This window comes from Hemitrygon akajei, chromosome 8 (assembly GCF_048418815.1).
Source record: "Hemitrygon akajei chromosome 8, sHemAka1.3, whole genome shotgun sequence".
Taxonomy (NCBI): domain Eukaryota; kingdom Metazoa; phylum Chordata; class Chondrichthyes; order Myliobatiformes; family Dasyatidae; genus Hemitrygon; species Hemitrygon akajei.
The window spans coordinates 49,526,020-49,543,452 of record NC_133131.1 but is presented as its reverse complement, the minus strand read 5'-3'; the positions used below and the strand labels follow the sequence as shown (position 1 = coordinate 49,543,452).

General features: G+C 41.0%; 1 protein-coding gene across 1 annotated transcript in view; it reads right to left on the bottom strand.

Annotated features, from left to right (window-relative positions):
• The window catches only part of mybbp1a (MYB binding protein (P160) 1a), a 113,170-nt gene that overhangs the window by 25,404 nt on the left and 70,333 nt on the right, over positions 1 to 17,433 (bottom strand). Inside the window, exons 20-23 of the mRNA XM_073053819.1 lie at positions 14,990 to 15,124; positions 13,183 to 13,279; positions 8,493 to 8,624; positions 6,164 to 6,232 (exon numbers count right to left, since the gene is read on the bottom strand). Of these exons, the coding sequence (XP_072909920.1) occupies positions 6,164 to 6,232; positions 8,493 to 8,624; positions 13,183 to 13,279; positions 14,990 to 15,124 (433 nt within the window). The remainder of the gene's footprint in view (positions 1 to 6,163; positions 6,233 to 8,492; positions 8,625 to 13,182; positions 13,280 to 14,989; positions 15,125 to 17,433) is intronic.

Below are 17,433 nucleotides of genomic sequence, written 5' to 3'. Positions count from 1 at the left end.
AGTACAGACTGGAACTTAGCTTAGTCGACGGTTTCCACATGGTATCTGAAAGAAAAGCAATCTGTGACAAGCCATCACTGAATTACTAAGGAGTATTAGGTCAGGTGACCAAGGAAGAGTGCGTGATTTTAAAAGAGCTGGAGGGGTTTGAGGAAGGGTGAAACACTAGAGTTTGGAGTAGCGATAACTAATGTTGTGGCTACAAATGAAGAGACATGAAAGGAAATATACAAGGAAATTAGACCTACACATCACAGAGGGCAGTGTTTAATCTTACAGCACACTAATATCAACCACACATGAATACAGCCAAACAAGACAGTGTTACTCTGGGGCCAAGATGCTAAACACAGTACCAACAATCATACACAGCACAAGGAACATACAAGATAGCAAGCACATAACGTATCAGTAAAATACAGTAACACAAGTCCATAAATGTTGCAGCAGTCTGCAGTCAAACATAACATGGTGTATCTTCTACTGAGTGAACATGGGGCAAGGGCAGCACCAACTCCAAAGCCTCTCTCCTAGGCAGCAGTGAACAGGTTACACTGTGGCTTGAGGCCTCGTCCTTACTAGGATCTAGGTCATGCAGCTCTCCCGCTGTCTGCCAATAATCAGTGAATCAGACTTACAGCATTAACAATATCCAACGGAGTCTTGCTATCACAGGAAAAACAACTAAGACGATTACTTGCTGTTAGACTGGAAAGCCCCTTCACGTACCGACTCCCTCAATGTCTTTCTGAGGTAGGCATCAGCACAGGCCACACCAAGTCCAGCTCCTTTAGTTTATCCGCCAATGAGCAACTTGCTGATAGGGTAGACCTGCAGTACTTTAAGCTCTTAATGTCCAACAGGCTCTTGCAGTCGTAAAAAATGTTTAAAAAAGACAACAACACCTTTGGTTGGTCCCTTAGAAGTTGTTGTGACTGAGTGCGCCACCATCTTATCAGAATTTTCTCAAATACATTTAAGAAAATTCGTTGCATAAACAAATAAAAAGGCCCTTCAGTTATAGCAAGGGAGTGCCAGTATTTCTGCACCCAATCCATGCTCATTCACTTCTATTAATCAGATATATTGCAGGTGTCACTGGATTCAGAGACATGGCCCTCTAGTACTTAAAATTCTGAAGATACCCACAACATACACAAAGGATGGTTCTCTGTATGGAACACCGAAGATGTGTGCCCATGGGTATCTTTCCTAGCACAGCTTAACGTCATCAAGAATTGAAAGGCAAAAAGAAAATACTCGGTACAAGACAGTGGTGGGCACAGACGTAGCGGACTGGAGGGCCTGCTTTTACTCTGAATCCCTTTCATTTAAAAAGAAATTGCTGAAAATACTCAGGTCAGGAAGCTGCTGTGCAATGTGAAATATAATTAAATATTTTGTCCTAAACCTTTCAATAAAACTAGGATTAAAATTAAAGTGCGACATTTGTCTAGTCATAGGATGGGATACTGTTCCTCATGCATGTGTTGGACTCGTTGATTCTTTTAATTCTTTAATAGGGAGTCTCCCTTTCTGAAAGGAGTATGCAGTCTCAGTTATGATTGCAATTTATGAAAATACCATTTATATTTGGAACATGCTCCAAGGAAGCCTCTTCTATAACAGTAGCACTAGTTACGTAAGCCATAGAGGTCCCAGAGGTCTCAGAATCTGGAACCAGCAAAGTCTGTGTGCAATCAGCACCTGATTGAAAAGAGGTAACATGCTGAATTACATCCCTTGGAGAATAGTCTTCCGGCTGGTTGGGACTAGTGTCCCAGGTGTTGTACAACTCAGTTCCTTCTTCTGATAAGCAAAGGGTTCCTGGTACCCAGCTGGCAACTGACCAATCCTCAGGACCCTTTGCCATGGACGAATCACGAGTAGCTGAAGATCCTCAAACTGCAAATGTTACCACATTGAGAACAACATCGAGTCTGCTCTGCCATTTGATCATGGCTGATCCCAGATCTCATTTAACCCCATACACTTTCCCTTTCACCATATCCCTTGATGCCCCGACCAATCAGGAATCTATCAACTTTTGCTTTGAATATACCCATGGACTTGGCCTCCATTGCAGTCTGTGGCAGAGCATTCCACAGATTCACTACTCTCTGGTTAAAAAAATCCTACCTTACCTCTGTCCTAAAAGGTCACCCCTCAATGTCGGAAGCTGTGCTCTCTAGTGCTGGATACCCCCACCAAAGGAAACATCCTCCTCATACCCAACTTATCTAGACCTTTCAACATCCGGTAGGTTTCAATGAGATCCCCACGCAGTCTTCTAAATTCCAGTGAGTACAGGCCCAAAGCTGCCAAATGCTCCTCATATGTTAACCCCTTCATTCCCAGAATCATCATGAACCTCCTCTGGACACTCTTAATGACAGTACATGATTTCTGAGACAAGGGGCCTAAAACTGTCAACAATACTCCAAGTGCAGCCTGACTAGTGTCTTAAAAAGCTTCAGCATGATCTCCTTGGTTTTATATTCTATTTCCCTTGAAATAAATGCCAACATTGCACTTGTCTTCTTTATCACAGACTCAACCTGTGAATTAACCTTCTGGGAGTCTTTCATAATGACTTTTAAATCCCTCTACACCTCTGATGTTTGAACCTTCTCCCCATTTACATAATAGTCCGCACTATCGTTCCTTTTACCAAATGCATTATCATACATTTCCCAACAATTATCTGCCACGTTTTTGCCTAGTCTCCCAATTTAAGTCTTGCTGCAATCAGTTTCCTCAGCAGTACCTGCCTCTCCACCTCTCTTAGCATCATCCGCAAATTTTGCCACAAAGCCATTCCATTATCTAAATCACTGACAAACAATGTGAAATGTAGCACTCCCAATATTGACCCCTGAGGAACACCACTAGTCACTGGCAGCCAACCAGAAAAGGCCCCTTTTATTTCCGCTCGCTGTTTCCTGCCTGTCAGCCATTCCTCTATCCATGCCAGTATATTTTCTGTTACACCATAGGATTTTATCATAAGCAGTCTCATGTGTGGCACATTATCAAATGCCTTCTGAAAACCTAAGTAAATGACATCCACTGCCTCTCCTTTGCCCTCCCTGCTTGTTACTTCCTCAAACAATTCTAACAGATTTGTCTGGCAAGATTTCACTTCACAGGAACCATGCTGACTTTGACTTATTTTATCATTAGTCTCCAAGTACCCCGAAACCTCATTCTTAATAATAGACTCCCAACATTTTCCCAACCACTGAGGTTAGACTAACTGGCCAATAATTTCCTCCCTTCTTAAAGAGTGGAGTGACATTTGAAATTTTCCAGTCCTCCGGGACCACTTCAGAATCAAGTGATTCTTGAAAGATCATGACCACTGCATCTGTTGTCTCTTCAGCAACCTCTCTCAGGACTCTGGGATGTAGTCCATCTGGTCCAGGTGACTTATCCACTTAAGACCTTTCAGTTTGCCTAGAAGTTTTGAGGTGAGAGTTGATATTGGACCACTGGAAAAATATGCTGCTGAGGTAGTAATGGGGGACAAAATGGCAGATGAACTTAACAAGTACTTTGCTTCAGTCTTTACTGTGGAAGACACTAGCTATATGCTAGAGGTCCATAAAGTGTCAAGGAGCAGGAGTGAGTGCAATTGCTATTACAAAGGAAAAAGTTCAATAGGTGCATTTAATATCCTCCTAGGTACCATCATCCTCCTAAGCTCCCTTTGCAATCTCGATCCCACATCTTGACTACTATTTGGAGGCCTACAAATGATTCCTATGTTTTTTCACTCTTACGGTTTCTTAAATCCACCCACAAACATTCAACATTCTCTGTCCCTATGTCACCTCTTTCTAAAGATCTAATTCCATCTCTTACTAACAGAGCCACACCAGCACCCATGCCTTCCTGCCTGTCCTTTCAGTACAAAAGTACGTCCTTTGATGTTAAGCTCCCAATTATGACCTTCTTTCAGCCACAACTCAGTGATGCCCGCAGTGTCATACTGACCAATCTCTAACTGCGCCATGAGTTTGCTCACCTTACTCCGAATGCTATGCGCATTTAAATACAGCACCTTCAGTCCTGCATCCTGTATTTTGCCTCTGTGATACAACTTAACTCTTTGCTCTGTCTGCAGTTGTACCCAATAAAAATGAGCCAGATGCAAATCCAACTGAATATTCTTTGCTAGTTAATCCAGTAATTATATTAATTATATATAGGACCTGGGTTTATTAGTACACCAAGGAGCAGAATTATAGAAGGTGAATATGATTACTTTTGACACTAAAGTATCATTTGACTGAGTGTGAAATCTAGAAGTAATGGTAAGACAGAAATCAATGGGCAACAGAGAAAAACATTTCAATGAAATGTTGCACAAAAGAATTTAGCTGTGATTAGTAGAGGTCAACCACCCCAGAGCCAGGACATCTCTGCAGTAGCTTCCCTGGACAGTGTCCAAAACCTACCATCTTCAGCTGCTTCATCAATAATCTTCCTTCTCTCATAAACTTGTTAATGACTGCACAATGTTCAATTGCATTTCCTATATCTCAATAAATAATGCAGCTAGATCTCAATAATATTCAGCCATAGGCTGGTAAATCACATTTAATATTCACAAATGTAAAGCCTTTGACCATCTTCCACATGAGCAGTACCAGTGACCTACTGTCTATCGTCAAGGTCCTCATCATCCACATTCTATAAAGAATTCTCGATCAGAAACTTAATTTGACCAAATGCATAAATGCTACAGGGCTTCCTTAAGATTATCATAACCATGGGTGGGGGGGGGGGGGCAGAAGAATTTAGTGGGGATAACTTCCCATTAACTATTAAATGCTCCTATTGACATGCATCTCAAATAGCTGCAAACAACCAAGTCCAGCTCCTGTCCTTCACGTGTAGCTTAGCTACTAAGTCCGACAAACCCATTTCTGCTGCCAGGAGAAGGGGAAAAGACGGGTTATTGGAGTCTTAAAAACTAATCGCACTGGGTGGATGAGGCTCGCCAGCTGTGGTTGGCAGCTCATCTAAGAGAAGGAAAACTCTGATTTCAAACCTCCGCTGCCTTGCAGCTACACCCGCTCATGAGGAAGGCCTTGGGAGTGAACTCCAAGGAAAATTCTGGAGCTGGAGTCCCTAAGGCAGCCGACTGGCAACTCCTGCAACACAGCTGGTGCCTACTGTATCAGTTTATGCCATTCCTTTGGATCCATCAGCTGTGTGGAGAGGAGAACACACCAACATTTGTTTGGGCACACCATCATCTGCAGCTTCTCCAAGCTGCACTCTAACTTTGAAGCACATCATCACTTGACCCTATGACCAGCAACATTATGGCAGTACCTTCACTAGAAGGGCTGCATGGTTTAAAGAGAGTTCAACATCATCTTTTTAAGAATGCTTAGGGTTAGACAACACTGGTCTTGTCAACGATGCCTAGACACAGAAAGTAAGAGTAAAAATGCTAAGTAGTTTTGCTAAATCATTATAAATTACAAGTTTCATTTGAACTACTGTAGACAATATCTCTACGTGCATGCCCATGACAGGGCGCAAAGGAAAAGCATGAGGAAATGCAGATGGATTATCCATCCATGGTGAAAATGAACAATTATGACCAGGGAAGTGGAAACTGTCGAAGTGACAGAGTGCAGATGAGAAGAGACCGGATCAGGGGAGGAATGATGAGGAAAATTAGTCATGTGTAGAGAAACTGAAATTGTTCACCTCAGATCAGAGGTTAAGGGAAGATTTAATAAATGTTCAATGAGGGGACTTGACAGTGTCATTAGAGCTGTTAAGTAGTGGGCTAGCAAAGCAATAAAACAAGGATAAATTGTGATATTCAGTGAACTGATATGATGTGGTTTGCATTCCCTGAAAAGGGCAATGTAAACTTCTCCACCTGAAATTTAAAAAAAAATGAAAACCTACAGGAAAAGTAATGAGCAAGCCTAATTAAATAGAACTTTCAATGACATGGAGCAAACATGATAGTGAAACTGCATCAACAGAGATTCCAAAACTTTAACACCCACTTTTCAAGGAATATTCTTCCTCCTACCATTTTCTCCAGCGAGCACAGCATTTTCATAAGACTTGATTAGAATAAAATCTGCTGAAGTTCAATTACATGAATGGATCTGAGTGTATTGTTCCTTACCCGCTGGTGTTCCCTAACTCCATCAGTGATGGACACAATGACAAGCGGCAACAAACGATAACACATGACCTGAAAAAGACAGGGAGAACAATCCATATTAATAAATTCACTGAACAGGATGAGTATCCTAGTGAATAACAGTCATGTTATAGTACTTACAAACAGTTGAAAATGTTACAAGTAGACCTTGTCAGGAAATGTACAACATACAGGAGAACTGCCTGACAACACAGCCTAAAGAAGTAACTGCATAGTTCTGGATGGGCTTTGACAAGCGTTGTTAATACTCAGAAATATGCATTCAGAAGTGGAATTGATGAAATACAGAAGTTGGCCTATCCAACCCATACAGGCTCTTAGTAGCTCAATCAATTAAATTTCATTTCCTTCTTTTAGCCACAAAACTCTTCAGATTATATTCCCTTTTGCAAACCTTGACTGCTTTGTGCTACTACCATCTTTACAGGCACAAGTTTCAGTTTGCTATTGAACTCTGAATGCAGAACTTGCCCTCGCACGACCATCACCTCCATCTCCTGCAACTGCACTCTATCTTTGGGCCAAAATGGTAAATATGCTCCACTTAGTCCTTCATCTATCCACTAATGGGAGCTGCTTCCCTGTTTTACCTACTAATTCAGTTATAACCTTGTACATCTCCCTCAAATCTCCTCTCAACTTTCTTGGCTCGAAGGAGGTGCTGCCAGAAAGACTGCAGTCAAAATTTAGACATTAATTTCGAAATGCACGATACATTTTAATATTCCGGGCTCCTGAGCTACTGAACACTCAGTTTTGGAGCTGCATTTATATTGTAGAACTGTCTAACTGTAGAACTACTGTAGGACTTCAATGGTGCCAGCGTGGCACATTTTCCAGACGAGTGTACATTACTCCTATTAATAGACAAACAAAACTGTATTTCTTCCCTTAAGAAAATTTCACAGAGATAAACATTTTTCAGTGAACCCAGGTGAGTTGAAGGCGGCAGCATAGGGAAGAATGACCCAGTGAGTTTAAAAGGAGAGTAGGAATAAAGTCTGAGTGAATTCAAAAGGTGTTTAGTGAATGGTACCCAGAGAATTTAAAAGGGCCCAAGGAACAAGACACTGGTGAGTTTAAAAGTCTTAGAAACAGAGCTCTGATAAGTTTAAAGAGAGCGCAGAAACCAAAACATCAGGACTTGCCAAAGAACAAGATATTGGATTATTGAAATTTTAGTGTACCAAGATTTTGTGCAATGTATATATATTTTTATAAATATACATTTATATTTTTAAATATATATATTTTTTATTTATTAAGTATTTATTTTTTAAAAATAATGAAAACTTTTAAAGAAAACATTCACAATTTCACTATATTTTCAATGCAATCTATAGAGACCGCTACAAGCTTTTTGTTCACCAATGGAATTTCCACTAACGAGATGATCATCTAAGTTTATTGTGAACCATCTGCTCAGTACATTGAGAAGTCTAAGCATAGCTGTACATTACAGTATGAAGCAGATTCACAGGGGGATGCAGCTACATAGCACGCACCTCAGTCAAAACAGCAACCACTTTGAAAAAGGCCAGTCTTTAAAAATCTATTTACTGATCTGAGGAAAGAATGCATTCTTCAATAGCTGGAATTAAACTCATACTTGCACCATAAAAGGAGAGCATGCATTACAGATATCTTCTCATTTGACTATGAGCAAACACTATTTAGTGCAGGAACTAATAAAGGAACCAACTACAAAACAATCAAGTAGGAAGATCCAAGGTTCAATAAAACCTAATCATGTTACAGGATACTTTTTAATACCTTAATATTCCTGGATTGGGATTTGCAGACATAAAAAGACTATTCAGCCAGATCAGGATATGTTCAGACAATGCAGGCATCCCAAAGAGGAACAGTTTATCCTAACTTTCTAACTACTCTCATATTACACACTGCATTTCGAGGGATCCCAGCACCGCTAAGCCATGCTGAATGGCTTAGGTCAGTAGAATTGGCATCAGTACCCAAGGCTAAGGAGGGAAAGCAGAAAATACCAAGACATGTCCTCACTCCTGACCATGATCAACCTTTCCAAGCATACAGAGTTCTGTCCAGATTCAGACAGCTGTTACTGTAGTCAATCCCAGACCAATCTCATTGAATGAACAGGCAGCAAGATATGCAGACTTGTACCCTGCACAGGCACTAATGCTTTTAGCAGCAGGAAGTAACATGACAGAGGGGAAAAAAAACACCCATTTTTCTAAACACATGTATTCTCTTCACAGTATAGCTTGCAATTCTGCCTTACTTAAAACCCAAGCTCCGTCACACTTACAGGAAAACGACTGAAGAGATCGATGAACATAGACCCAGTCAGGGAACTCTTCCTTTTGGTCATAAACTGGACCAGTGCACTCTGATAAAGTTCAGTCACTCGGTTGATATCCAAGCTTCCAAATGAATCAACCTGTAACACACAGATATTAGGCTGAGTCCGTTCCTACTACTAGAACCACAGAAAATGCAATCAAAATTATTTTTTGTGTGGAGATACAAAATAACAGAGTTACTGGATTCTGCAGTAACAATCGGCCGGAGGAACTCAGTGGAAGGAAAGAATTTGTCAATGTTTCAGTTGAAACTCCATATCAGGGTCTGGACCTGAAAAGTTGATAATTCCTTCTCCCATCTTACAGACATTACTCAACCTCCAGCAGATTGTTAAATGTTTTTACATTGGATTTTTTACTAAACAATATGCATTCTTTCCAATATTAATTGATAATATTGCCAAATGAGCTAACTCACCACCTCCCCCAAGTCTAGAAGCTCCTGCCATCAATTAATGCCATCCAATTAACTTTAGAAAGAATACATATTGTTTAATCAAAAATCCAATATAAAAACATTTAACAATCTGCTGGAGGATCTCAGCAGGTTGAGTAGTGTCTGTAAAATGGGAGAAGGAATTATCGACTTTTCAGGTCCAGACCCTGATATGGAGTTTCAACTGAAACATTGACAAATCCTTTTCTTCCACTGACACTGCCAATATTCCAGCCCTTACAAAGAGAGTAGTGACCAGATAGCCAGCTTTCCCTTCCCCTGTAGTAAATGACAGAATGTCTAACCCACCACCCACACTTATAACAAGGCAGATGGTGAGGGATGGGTTATAGCTGAGCTCATTGTACCAGATTACTCAATATGGATTTACAACTGAGCTTTGACCAACAGACAGTATCACAATTACATGCAGTTAATTGCTCATCATAGGTTGCTCATACTATATATAGAAAACACAGAATGCAGCACAGTCAATAAGGAAGCCTGGTCACTCATGCGTGTGACAGACTTGGGTATTCCACACTCTGCAGTGTGCAAGCTGTTTAGAACAGCAAGAGTGAGCCAGAAATGTCAGAGCTGTGTTTTCTCCAAAAGACTGTGGATCAAATTGCACAATCTTTACTTGTACCAGAAGGACTAAATCTGCAGAGTCTGGAGTAGCTTTTTCAGTGTAGTTTCCTTATTAAAGGCAAGTCAACAGCACCAATTATCGTTACAGATACTTTTAGGAGACTGTTTACTTGCTCCAAATCAGTGTAAGCAGTAAGTAGGTAGTGATCTCCCGTGTCAAAACTTCAGGTTCAGGTCCTACTCAGACTTCAGCAGGCCTGCACTGAGCAAGTGCGAACTGTCAAAGTCCTTTTATTGAATGAGATGTTAAACCCCATCCGCTGCATCATTTTGAAAAGGATAATTTCTTTGCATTGGCTAATACCCTCAACCAACATTGCAAAACCAACTTCCCTGGTCATCATTCAGTGTGGAATCTTGTGAGCATGAAATGATAATTACTTTCCCTTAATTATAAGGGAGTGCATTATAAAAGCGTATTTATTGGCTGGGAACATTCTGAAATGGATATGAAAGACACTTCACAAATGAAAAACTTCTTTTTCATTTAAAATTCATCATGGAGTTGATGTGAACAATTAATTCTTTTGCCGGAGTGTCTGTTCCTTTAGATTTAAGCCAAAGGGTACAAGAGACTGTTTATACAGAATAGTCAGTGTTGTTTTATAGAACAAATCACAATGATTGGAATCTGCATGGTGAGCTTTCAAACCCCATTCTATGTAAGGTTATCTGATACTTTATGGAAATCTCATGAATTGGAAGGAGATAGGGGTTGTTATTCAACCGCAGGGTTGATGGACAATCAGTAAATGATTGTGTTTTTGGATGTATGCATTATAAATAGGTTGAGTGAACTCGGCCTTTTCATCTTGGAGTGACGGAGAATGAGAGGTGACCTGATAGAGGTGTACAAGATAATGAGAGGCATTGATCGTGTGGATAGTCAGAGGCTTTTCCCCAGGGCTGAAATGGCTAGCACAAGAGGGCGTAGTTTTAAGGTGCTTGGAAGTAGGTACAGAGGAGATGTCAGGGGTAAGTTTTTTTACGCAGGGAATGGTGTGTGCGTGGAATGGGCTGCTGGCGGCAGTGGAGGAGGCGGAAACGATAGGGTCTTTTAAGAGACTCCTGGATGGCTACATGGAGCTTAGAAAAATAGAGGGCTATGGGTAAAGCCCAGGTAGTTCTATGGTACGGACATGTTTGGCACAGCTTTGTGGGCTGAAAGGCCTGTATTGTGCTGTATGTTTCCTATGCTCTATGAAACAGTCAATGTATAAATCAAGCCTCAAATCCACAACAAAAAAAAGCAGACAAATGACACTGAATTAGTCTGTCAGACATTACCCACATGCTGACATAGACCTGAGAAAGATGTCCCCCTATACCTTCAAAATTAATACAGTGGTAAGATTTCAATGTTTGAGAAACACAAAACATATCTGCATTGACAAGCAACTGTGAAAGGAAAATTACAGGCTCCAAATTTCTGCGCTGATGTTATGGTAACAATTATGCGTTAAGACATATACACTCTCAAAGGTAATAATGAAAATTAACCACTACATATACTATTAAAAGGCAAACACAAGGAAATCTGCAGATGTTGGAACTTCAAGCAACACACACAAAATGCTGGTGGAATACAGCAGGCCAGGCGGCATCTATAGGGAGAAGCACTGTTGATGTTTCAGGCCGAGACCCTTCGTCAGAGACTTGTTAGTTCTGCTGTGTTCCACCAGCATTTTGTGTGTGTTGCATACACTATTAAAACCTTCAATGTAAAGCTTACTACTTGATTACTGAGGAGCATTGTGGGACATGGCAAGGCAGATGTGGAGCTGATGTTTCCCCAAGCTGGGATATCTTCTACCAGTGAGGTGGAAGACAGAAAGGGAGGGAATAGACAATGGCTCAAAATAGGTGTCACCTATTCAGGACAGAGATGAGAAAAATTCCTCTCATCTGTGTACCGAATGTGAAGTTTTAGAATTGTCTATCCAAAAGGCTGTGCAGGTTCAGAGAGTTTTGGATATTAAGGACATTAGGTGCCTGAGACAGTGGCACTTGAGATCGCAATAGATAGCAGGAAAGGTATGACGGGTGATAACGACCTACTCCCGGATCCATTTCTTAGGTTCCTAACATTCTTCAGTCAGAGTGCAATGGGCAAAGACGGGTCAAAGGCACAGGGGTGTGGGATGCAAAATTGTTATGCACAAGATATTAAGTCCTGTACAAGAGACCAAAGGAGGAGAGGAAGAATACGGAAATTATGTTTATTGGTCAGGATGAATGGAAGACAGCAAAACAGTTTGAATTTAAATTGGGAACTCCTTTTAAAAAAGCTGCTGTACTTCTTACCAATTTTTATTGCCATTGAACTAAGGGATTAAGAATATGGATTGGGGTGCATGCATCACATGTGAGACTGATCTCCACCCAGTGACAGATTTACACCCAGAATGTCATTAGTGAATCATAACTTTTCTGATAAACTGGCTTTAAATTTCTCAGATGCCTTAGAATTTACATTCCCGTCGCTGCTTCACTAGCAACTTCAGCTGTTATGCCAATAACAATCAATTAATATCTGGCTTAAGCATGCAGGGGGCATGGCAGTAACCCTTCATCACTGGCAGTCAGTTGCAGGGAAGAGTGAGGTGCGAGAGCATGGGAAACAGAGAGGGGGAAAGGGTACAAGAGGAAATAAAGAATAAAATGTCATATTCAACAAACTTATTCAATATCTGACACAAAATGTTTAATTTAGAATTTTAGAGTGCATGTTGGAGCCTTGGATTGTTAAGTAATGGGGAGGACTTTGATTTGTACACAATCTTTCACTTATGGGGCAAGAGCCTGAACACACCCAGATCTGGCAAAGGGGCTATCTGCCTTTTAAAAAAAAATGTATGGGTAAATTTCAGGGCACAAACATAATCTTTTTCCTCTCTACTAATGCCAAAAACGATCTAACCCCTTCTTCTGTGTCTTCATCATCTTACACCACGACTAACCCTAACATTCTTTTGCAGTACTTTAAAATCAGTCCAATACTTTTCTTATGCACCTTCAGGTTCAATGTTATTTACTTGGCTACATACTTTTCAATTTAAAAGTAGCCCATTTTTTCAGGTACACAAAAGATGGAAGAGAACCAAGTGTTCTCATCAACTGCCTGATGCATTTTGAAAGCCTTGCCTTAATGAGGCTCCTTTCACAAGGCAGTTTGCAGTTCATTAAACACTCAACGTATCCAAACCCACTAAAGCAATATGGCAGCCGAGAGGCAGCAGTTGAGAAAAGAAACTGTCCACATGGTGAAGTTGGAATTATTCCTGTTATATGAACTAATGCACATCGTCAGTGTAGAAAACCTTTTTCAATTGCTCAATGATTTAAGATAATTTTGGGTGACAGAGAAGTTTCTTTCCCCTGTATTTCACATTCCTTGCATTAACATGTATTGTTTTCTGAACATGAACAATTAGGCTTGTTTTTTTTTGCATAAATCATTGGGTTTCTTATTGAACCATTACTGGCTCACTATAACCATTATCACTGGTAGCAGAATATCTCCATACATCCTAGCCTGATCCACGTACCTGTCCAGTTTCAGATTTTTCCTTATCTTCACCCCTGCCAGTTACAGCTGGTTTAATCGTTTTCCCTTTCAGAACTCTGAAGAGATATAGGGCTCCACTGCCAAATACAGGTAATGAGATAGTTAGGAATGAGTAGTCCATCGGAAATTGCCTCTCAACCCAATTCTTATCACCAAAATAAAGATAAATAAATCAATCATTGAGATTGAAATTCTGAAAACAAATCACAAGACTTTTGAAAATTGAACTGAACAGAACTGAGAGAAAATAGATATTAAACATTTGCATTAACATACTGTCTTTCACAACCTCCAAAAACTGCAAAAGGTAGTATCTTTTGAAGTACATTCACATTGCAATTTATAAAACTTGGCAGTCAATTTCCTGTGAACAATAATCTAAAAAATAACCAATTAAAGTATTTTTAAAATGATGATGATTGAGGGATGAACATTGGATAGGGAGAACTTCTGTAAGGTTTTATGTGATATATGACCCTTCACCTTCAAATTAATTTAACATATCAATCACAAGAGTGCAGAGAAGGTTTACAAGGATGTTGCTGGGACTTGAGAAACTGAGTTACAGAGAAAGATTGACTAGGTTAGGACTTTATTCCCTAGAGCGTAGGAGAATGAGGGGTGATTTGATAGAGGTGTATAAAATTATGATGGGTACAGATAGAGTGAGTGCAAGCAGGCTTTTTCCACTGAGGCCAGGGGAGAAAAAAAGAGGTCATGGGTTAAGGGTGAAGGGGGAAAAATTTAAAGGGAACATTAGGGGGTCTTCTTCACGCAGAGAGTGGTGGGAGTGTGGAATGAGCTGCCAGATGAAGTGGTAAATGCGGGCTCACTTTTGATATTTAAGAAAAACTTGGACAGGTATATGGATGAGAGGGGTTTGGAGGGATATGGCCCAGGTGCAGGTCAGTGGGACTAGGCAGAAAAATGGTTCGGCACAGCCAAGAAGGGCCAAAAGGCCTTTTTCTGTGCTGTAATGTTCTATGGTTCCATGGTACAAGACAGCACCTCAGGCACAACATTCCCTCAGAACCAGCACTTTCAAGTAGGGCTTAACCTCGCAATCATTTAATTCCTGTCACTGAACCACGGCTGTCATGGTGGTTAATGAGGATGAAATCAGAGTAGGTTCACACATTTCATGAAGGACGGAATACCTGGTGTTTTGGGAGCAGGATGAATGGCAAATGTGTTTATGTTACTTGAGTGAGACACCACCTGATCCACTAAATTTTGGTGTTTTCCTTTCTATCGAGGATGTATTGAGAGCCATGATTAGCAAACAAGAAACAACCTAGAGCCTACCCTGATACCTTTCACATCCTTGCTGGAGACTTAGATCAGTCTAGCTTGAAGAAATCTCTGTACAATTACCATCAGCACACTACTTGCAGCTAGGGCACCCAACACACTCGACCACTTCTGCACTATCATGAATGTCTACCATTCCATCCCTAAACTGTATTTCTGATCATCTGGCAGTCTTCCTCCTACCTGCATATAGGCAGGGGTGAAAGAGCAACTTGTGTCATACATTGCTTAGTGCAAATCAGTGGCAGGTTTCCTATACTGTGACATGAATTGCACTTAAAATAGTGACAGGTATCACGTAAATGAAAGACTTTCTAACTTCTAAGTAATACATGTTTCCTTTGCTTTTGAAACCAAATCCTGACCAGGGAGTTCTCTCCCCTCTGCAATCTGTGAACCCAACTCTGCAACCCCTGGTCATCCAGTCTATGATGCCTGAGCCACACAGTGTATCTTGTTACATGCAAACGTTCTACCTGAAGTAGTAAAGTGACACTGAAGAATCTGCTTGCTTGGAAGCTTGAGTCACCAATCGCTCCATCAACTTGTGTAAGTCCTCCTTCATCTCTGAGATGTCTTGGCAGTAGCTCTTGGCTTTGCAGAGCTGATTCCTGCAGAAGAACAGATTTTTCTTTGAAGCAGCGTGGAGATGCTCAAAGTTACAAAAAAATTACAGATGACAGTGAGACATTATCAAGGCAAGACCTACATGGTCAGGCTGAATGTAGGAACAAAGGTAGGAGGGGCAACTAAATCTGCTCCTGACTGTTCCTGTTTCTCCTGCCCAATCAACTACTAAGACACAAGAGGTTGCCATTCATCCCATTGGGTCCAGGCTGGCTTTCAGCAGAACAATCTCATCAGTCCCACCTCCTTTCTCCTTCTTTCCTTGGAACACTTCAATATATTCTTCCTCCTGTGCCCATTAACGCCTCTGATTCTATAGTCATAAAGTACAGCACAGAAACAGGCCCCTTGTGGTGAACCATTTAAGCTGACTGCTCCCAATCATTTGCACCGGGACCACAGCCCTCCATACCACAACCATCCACGTACCTATCGAAACTTCTCTTAATAGTTGAAATTGAGTTTGCATGCACTACTTGTGCTGGCAGCTCAGTCCACACTCTCATGACCCTCTGAGTGAAGAATTTTCCCTTCATGTTCTCCTTAAACTTTTCACCCTTAACCCATGACCTCTGGTTGTAGTCACACCAAACCTCAGTGGAAAAATCCGGCTTGCATTTACCCTACCTATGCTCCCATAATTTTATATACCTCTTTCAAATCTTCTTTCAGTCTTCTACATTCCAAAGAATAAAGTCCTAACTCATTCAATCTTTCCTTATAATTCGGGTCCTCCAGACCCAGCAACATCCTTGTGAATTTCCTCTGTAATCTTTCAACCTTATTTACATCTTTCCTGTGGTAGGTAGGCACACAATCCTCCAAGTTAGACCTCACCAATATCTTGTACAACTTCACATAACATCTCAATATTGCTATTTACATACACTAAGTAGTAAATTATTTGTAATTAATATTCCACTGGGTCTCTATGATGAGAGGGGAAACCAGAGCACCCAGGGAAAACCTGATGCGGAATCAGCAGAAAATATGAACTCCAGCAACTGTGTGCCCAAGGTTAGGTTCAAATCCAGGCAGAAGTACTAACTACTATGTCACCATGGATGGCAGAGGAACTAAATGCGTATTTTGCATCAGTCTTCACGGTGGAAGATGTCTGCAGTATACCAGACATTCAAGTGTGTCAGTCAGGGAAGTGAAGTTTGTGCAGTGAAAATTATAACTGAGAAGGTGCTCAGGAAGCTTAATGGTCTGAGGGTGGATAAATCTCCTGGTCCTGATGGAATGCACCCTCAGGTTCTGAAGGAAGTAGCTGGAGATATGCGGAGGCATTAACGATGATCTTTCAAGAATTGATAGATTCTGGCACTGTACTGGACGACTGGAAAATTGCAAATATTACTCCGCCTTTTAAGAAGGGTGGGAGGCAGCAGAAAGGAAACTATAGACCTATTAACCTGATCAGTGGTTGCGAAGTTGTTGGAATTGATTGCTAGGGATGAAATTATGGAGTACCTGGAGGCACGTGACAAGATTGGCCAAAGCCAGCATGGTTTCCTGAAAGGAAAATCCTGTCTGGCTAACCTAATGCAATTCTTTGAGGAAATTACAAGCAGGGTAGACAAAGGAGATGCAGTGGACGTGGTGTACCTGGATTTTCAGAAGGCCTTTGACAAGGTGCCGCTCAGGGGGCTGTTTAGGAAGATAAGAGTACATGGAATTGCAGGGAAGTTACTAGGATGGGTGGAGCATTGGCTGGTGGACAAAAAACAGAGTGGGAATAAAGGGATCCTTTTCTGGCTGGTTGCCAGTTACCAGTTCCACAGTGGTTGATGTTGGGACCGCTGCTTTTTACGATGTATGTCAATGATTTGGACTATGGTATTAATAGACTTGTGGCTAAGTTTGCCGATAATACAAAGATAGGTGGAAGAGTGGGTAGTGTTGAGGAAACAGAAAGCCTGCAGAGAGACTTAGATAGTTTAGGGGAATGGGCAAAGAAGTACAAATGAAATACAATGTTAGAAAGTGTATGGTCATGTACTTTGGTGGAAGAAATAAGCGGGCAGACTATTATTTAGATGGGGAGAGAATTCAAAATGCAGAGATACAAAAAGACTTGGGAGCCCTTGTGCAAGATACTCTAAAGGTTAGCCTCCAGGTTGAGTCGGTTGTGAAGGCGGCAAATGCAATGTTGGCATTCATTTCTAGAGGTGTAGAATACAGGATGATTGAATGGCAGAACAGACTCAATGGACTGAATGACATACTTCTGTTCCTATATCTTATGGTCTTGTGGATGCCATGGTAGCATAGCGAACCGATTAGCATG